The sequence below is a fragment of the Brassica napus genome, unplaced genomic scaffold (assembly GCF_020379485.1).
Source record: "Brassica napus cultivar Da-Ae unplaced genomic scaffold, Da-Ae ScsIHWf_1638;HRSCAF=2255, whole genome shotgun sequence".
NCBI classification, from domain to species: domain Eukaryota; kingdom Viridiplantae; phylum Streptophyta; class Magnoliopsida; order Brassicales; family Brassicaceae; genus Brassica; species Brassica napus.
This window is the reverse complement of record NW_026015055.1, coordinates 1-5748: the sequence shown is the minus strand read 5'-3', so window position 1 is coordinate 5748 and position 5748 is coordinate 1. Positions and strand designations below refer to the sequence as shown.

The 5748-nt window shown below is 39.5% G+C and overlaps 2 protein-coding genes across 2 annotated transcripts; both read right to left on the bottom strand.

Annotated features, from left to right (window-relative positions):
• Window positions 1-278: 278 nt before the first annotated feature.
• LOC106381924 (30S ribosomal protein S20, chloroplastic) lies at window positions 279-1270 on the bottom strand. Its single transcript, XM_013822202.2, is given in 4 exon segments — window positions 279-483; window positions 486-654; window positions 779-939; window positions 1009-1270. Coding segments are annotated over 4 exon segments (597 nt in total). The 5' UTR covers window positions 1196-1270; the 3' UTR covers window positions 279-403.
• Window positions 1271-1542: 272 nt separating this feature from the next.
• Window positions 1543-3500, bottom strand: LOC125598165 (protein CUP-SHAPED COTYLEDON 1-like). The gene is made up of 3 exons (XM_048772448.1): window positions 3196-3500; window positions 2315-2598; window positions 1543-2243 (listed from the first exon to the last, which is right to left on the bottom strand). The coding sequence occupies exons 1-3, from the start codon at window positions 3395-3397 to the stop codon at window positions 1806-1808; spliced, it is 924 nt and encodes a 307-aa protein (XP_048628405.1). The 5' UTR covers window positions 3398-3500; the 3' UTR covers window positions 1543-1805.
• Window positions 3501-5748: the final 2248 nt, after the last annotated feature.

The following is a 5748-nucleotide window of genomic DNA, read 5'->3' as shown; positions in this document are numbered from 1 at the left end:
CGTTTGAAGTTTTGCTTAACCGATGCGCTGCTGCATACAAAGTAGATGAAGCCGTAAAGGTATTCGAGAGTTGGAGGGAGTTTGGGATAGATGACGATTTGGCTGTGTTTCATGGGCCCTTGATGTGGTTTTGTAGGTATAATTAGCACGTCGAGTTTGCCGAAGCCGTGTTATGTTCTTACAGAAGAGAATTTGAGTTGGGTGTGATGTCAAAGCGATGAGCATTATTCGCAAAGGGGAAAATAGGAGAAGCATTGAGTTATTACCGAGAAATGATGTCAAGAGGAATGTTGCCAGAGGCAAGAACTGAGATCTTATTTGAACCAAAAGTACACAAATAAGAGTCTGAAAGCGATTGAATTTTACATGACAAAAAAAAAACCATTATCTCTTGTCCATGTTGTTACGCAGCCATGGTGGCAGCTTCTGCTGCTTGAGCTGTGGCAGGGACATACCAACCGTGGTGGATCTCAACAGCCTTTTCCTCCTAGCCAGCCGAGACTTCCTACGTGCACCAGTGTTCTTGTGTAGCGCTCTAACCTTGACTGCTTTGTCTATTGCAGAATAAGCCTCTCCTATTAGTTTCTCCACCGTCACAATCTCGTCAGGTACCGCATCTGCTTTCTTCTTGAGCCCATCGAGTGCTTCCAAGACCTGTTAAATATATGTCGCAATTTGAATTTAATCTAAGCAAAAACATATAAAGCAGACAAATCAGTTGCAGACAGTTGTGGTGTTGTCTGAAAAAACATTTAGTGACGCGAGACTATGAGATTACCTTCTTCATACGTGTGCGGGCTTCAGATTTTTTAGACTTGTTGTAAACGCGCCTCTTCTCGGCTTGGCGAGCTCTCTTGGCAGCTGAATCAGCTTTCTTCGTGGGAGCAGCCTCGCACACAATCGAATGCCTCACTGTCTTCTTCTGTACCCACATAGTCCCTGCAGAGGACGAACCAATGTGAATTACTAGGAAATCAATTCAAGATTCTGACAAAAAAAGGGTATTACCGGAGGAGAAGGCGACACATTGAGAAACGCTCTGAGCGAAGCTAAGGGAGGAGCAGACACCACGACGAATGGAGAAGGAAGAAGTTGGAGATGATGATGATGATGAAGAAGCTCCGTTAAGAGAAAGGGATTTGAATTTGGAATTGAGGGTCGCACAGGAAGAAAGACACTGTACTATTGTCGCCATGGATCTATTCTACTACCGAACACCAGTTCTCTGCTCTCGTACTCCGTAAGTAGTAGAGTTATTGGCTCTCCGACCTGTGTTATCCAGAAAATAGATGATGTCTAAAACTGTAATTTACCCTTTTACCCCTTTTCGATGGACTTATCCCAATTTTTGTTGCGACCTTTTGAATCCAACGGGCCAAGGCCCATACATAAAAATTATTACATGACTTTTCCAAAGGCAACATCTACCCACTTTTTTAACATACATTATTCAGGTTTCAGAAACCACTCATCCACATGTCGTTTTTTTCTTATCTTCTCTCCATCGTACTATCTACCTTTAAAAATCAAAGATTTTCAACGGAAAAGAAAAAGAAGTTAACTGTGATTAATTTTTAATGACCAAGCAAACAGGAAATTAACATATAGAAGTCATGCAAAAGACATTACAAAACATAATGCAACAAGCAAATGATCCGATTCCGAGAGTACTACTACTGCTAGGAAATGACATACAAGCCATGTTACAACACGCATAGAGATATTACAAACACACGTACATGTAAGTAACACAACACAACAAACAAATGGTGAGAGTCGAGACTAAACCAGCATAGCAATGATCATCACAGAGCAAACGGCCAGCAACTCAGGGCCGAGCCACCGTACAGTTCGAACGTCTGAGGAGGAGGAAGAACCGTCGGAGGTAGATACGGTAAGAACGCTGCGTCGTCGACCGTAAACTGCCCTAAAGATCCCATATCCATAAACTGACCAAACGCCACGTCATCACCAGCTATGCGTCGAGGCTGACGTGGCAGTGCAAGCGGCGGAGCGGGAAGGTACGTAGGAAAGCTCGCATCGGCATGAGCTGTAGCAGAGGAATTGGAGAAACAGGACACGTGCTCCGTCGCAAAAGCGTCAATGATCGGAGCAGAAGAGGAGGCATTGACACCGGAGGAGACTTCTCCGGCGACGGAAGCGGTAGAAGAAGAGACCAACTTTGTCTCTCTACTGACAACTACGCTGCTTTTCAGACAAACTTTAGAGAGAACCCATTCATCCTGTATAAAAACACAAAAACAGAGTTACGTTTTGGTTAACGAGAGAAGTGAATGTGAGAGAAATGGGTTACCTTAGCGGAGGAAGTAAGGTAATGGTAAGAGAATTTGCCGTCGAGGCGATACTCGTGCATGACCCAACCGCTTTTCTCACCTTTAGGAGCTCTGCCTTTGTAAAAGACGAGTGATTTCTTCATCCCGAGAAGCGACTTTGTCTTTGAGCTTTTGATCTCTCTGTCTTTACCCGTTGCTTTCCAGTAACCAGCTTCTGTTGCCCTGTTCGTTCTCAGCCCCGTTGGGTACTTACGATCTCTTAGTGTGAAGAAGTACCACTCTTTCTCTCCCAGTTTTGCTTTCTCTGCTCAAAAAAAGGAAAGTGTCAAACTTTACACGAAAAGAAATGGTTCAAGTAAGACTCTGTTTTTAAAACAGAGCAACAAAGACTTATGATTATGTAGGTCTAGATCGAGCTTATCAAAAAAAAAATTATTTCTTATGAGATTAATATAACAGTTGTCAGTGGCTTTCTCTGCTCCAAAGGTTTTGCAAAGAGGAAAAATGCCAAACTTTATTGAAACAGAAATGTTACAAGTAAGACTCTGTTTTGAAACAGAGAAACAAAGATGCCATGTTGGTCTAAGATTGAGCTTATTATAAGTTTGATTTCTTATCAGATTTTCGTAGATTTATAACAAATGTCTTAATCAAGGTGAACCATTTTCCTACTATACATCTGTGAAGGTTCATGACAGGATAAAAGTCTAAACTTTAGAGGTTCAAGTAGTCGCTCTTAAGTCTAAAGCTATGTGAAAACAGAGTAAAGTCTGAAACTTTAGACCTATAATGATGATTTAAGACATGATTCCAGAGATGGGGGTTAATCAGGTAGTGCAGAAATGTTATAATAAAGCGAGTGAGGAAAAAATAGGTGTGGTAGTGTTTAGGTGGGCTTTACCAGGAAGCTCCCAAGGCTCAGACTTGTTGAGATCAACTTGAGAAATGGCTGCACAAGTGAAACTGGAGTCAAGGACCTTCTTGAGGAGGTAGTAAGTGATGAGCTCTTCATCAGTAGGATGAAACCTAAACCCAGGTGGCATTATGGTTTCATCTTCATATCTTGATGATCTCTCCCAACCACTGAAGACATCCATATCCATTGTGGGCAGAAGCTCTAAAGCAAACAAAACCCTAGATTTTCCGGTGTTTAAAGACAAAGGAAGGTGAAATAGTAAAAGGGTCCTTTTGTAAAATGATCTGTGTTTCTCCTGTTGTGCAAGCAACTGATGTGATATTGGACAGTAGCTAGTGTGACAGATAGAGTTGATGTTGATGTGTTCAATACACCACACAAAACGAATATATACATGTATATATGATGCGTGTGTATATGCATGCAATTAATATCGCTGAAAATGTATTAGAATCTTGGATAAATATAATTAAAACATTTGTCTTTTGAGCATGCAATGCGTGCATGGCTGGAAATCTCAGGGGACTCTACGTCAGCCAAATCTTTATTTTTGGTTACTAGCCAATATATTATTGGATCTTTATCTACTGAAACAGTCTGAACTTCACCATGAATAAGATCCTTGTTACGAATAATTCAATACGCGTTAGTATCTTCAAGATAAAACTTTATTACAAGGAACAAAGAAGACACGTAAAAGAAAAGGAAGAGCATGGATGCATCAAATCAAGAAGAAGCATTTCACATCCATCCATCAGTGTCTGTAGAAGAAACGAACGGACCGGATATAGACGCGTCTTATCTGTCACAAGGAAACGTCCTCACAGGCTTTACATCAAATCGCACTCCAATCTTTACTTTCTTTGCATGCATCTTTCTCCCCTCTCCTGCAATTTTTTTCACCTCTATGCTTCCCCACAAATAAATCTACCTACATCTTTCGGATTTCTACAAGTATCTGCAGTTCTATTGTATACACAAAACCGGATCTAACCGGGAGAGATTAGTCCAATTATGGAAGGAATGTTACAAAACACCTTTTTGTTTCACTATTCATAACAACACAGCAATTTAAGAGACTTTCTTTGATGAATAAAACTTCCTTTAAATTCATCTCTACTTCTAGAACCGATCAAAGTGACACATAGATAATTAATTAAAAAATACTCCTTACGTTTCAAAATAGATGATGTTTTAGAAAGTTTTTGATGTTTCAAAATAGATGATGTTTTGAATTTTTATATTAATCTTAGTTTTATTGAAAAGTGTGTGACCAATGATGTTTTATATTTATCTTTAAGGATTGACTGAATTAATTTTGGTTTATATTTCAATGTTATTTTTAGGAAAGAGTGTATACCTTAATTCTTGTGCATACACCCAAAACATCAAGTATTTTGAAACAGAGGAGGTATTAAATTTATTTTAAAAGAACTAAAACAAAGAATAATGCCAATTTTAACTATGATGCCGCTAGCTAAACCGTAAACCGTAAATCCTAAATCTTAAATTTTAAACCCTAAACCTTAGATCCTAAATGAAAATGAAACCTTAAACCCTTGGGATGAACCTAAGTTTTGTTCAGTCTAGAATGGATAGAAACAGAGGAGGAAACAATGCATGCCATCTTGAATAGTTATAACTATGTGTCCGTTCGTTTTATTATCAAAAGACGGTAAGCTGTTTTAAAGTCAATCCGAGACTGGACTGGGCTGCGGCATTCAGGCTTTAGCCCAAATTAATAGTGTGTCTGGTGAATGGTTTGATACGTTTTGGTCTACTGAGTCTTGTCCTTGGAGACTGCATGGCATTTGTAGTAGTAGCAGACGGCACGCAGTAATTTACTGTGATGTGATTCCCCCTAACTTCTTTGAAGCATTCTTTTTTCTCAACATCGTCGACAAATGTTCAGGTACGTAGCTGACTTCTCTATCCATCACTAATTAGCCTCGGCAACTTGCCACGCAATAAAGATTACGGCGGATTAGCATAATTAGTGTTAGTTATAGCATATGCAATGTAAGATTATAATTGGGGAACAATATAGGTTCAAAGCGCGAGACTTGTTGCTTTTACTGTTTTACATAACATGTTTCTTAATATTTTATCAAAATCTTTGTATTTATTAGGTTACTACAACTCTTAGCTGTCGCTTTGGAGGCGATTGAGAACAAAGAATATATATAGAATAAAACTATATTGTTTTATATTATACCGAAACCAATTTGTTACATTTTAGTTTATGAATCACATGGCATGTTGACTGTCATGACAGGGCTTATTATGCCGTTTCTTAGCTATCATACCTTTTTTTTTGTCATCTCGTTTATTAAAAACCAAAAGACCAACAAAGAACAAAAAGATAAAAGATAAAGGCCCAAACAGAGAGGCCGAACAAACTAACAACTAGGGCAAACCACAAGCCCAACTAACATAAAAGCCCATCGAAAGAAAGAGGCTTAGCAGTCAACGAGACAGCTCACAGCCAACGCATCAGACGCGTGCGGTTAGATGGACGCGTGGCGGAAGAGCAGAGAC

Coding starts and splice junctions, on each gene's coding strand:
- LOC125598165 (XM_048772448.1), bottom strand. CDS start 3,397: ATGGATATGGATGTCTTCAGTGGTTGGGAGAGATCATCAAGATATGAA. Junction 2,599..3,195: donor TGAGCCTTGGGAGCTTCCTG/GTAAAGCCCACC, acceptor TTTTTTGAGCAG/AGAAAGCAAAACTGGGAGAG. Junction 2,244..2,314: donor ACCTTACTTCCTCCGCTAAG/GTAACCCATTTC, acceptor GTTTTTATACAG/GATGAATGGGTTCTCTCTAA.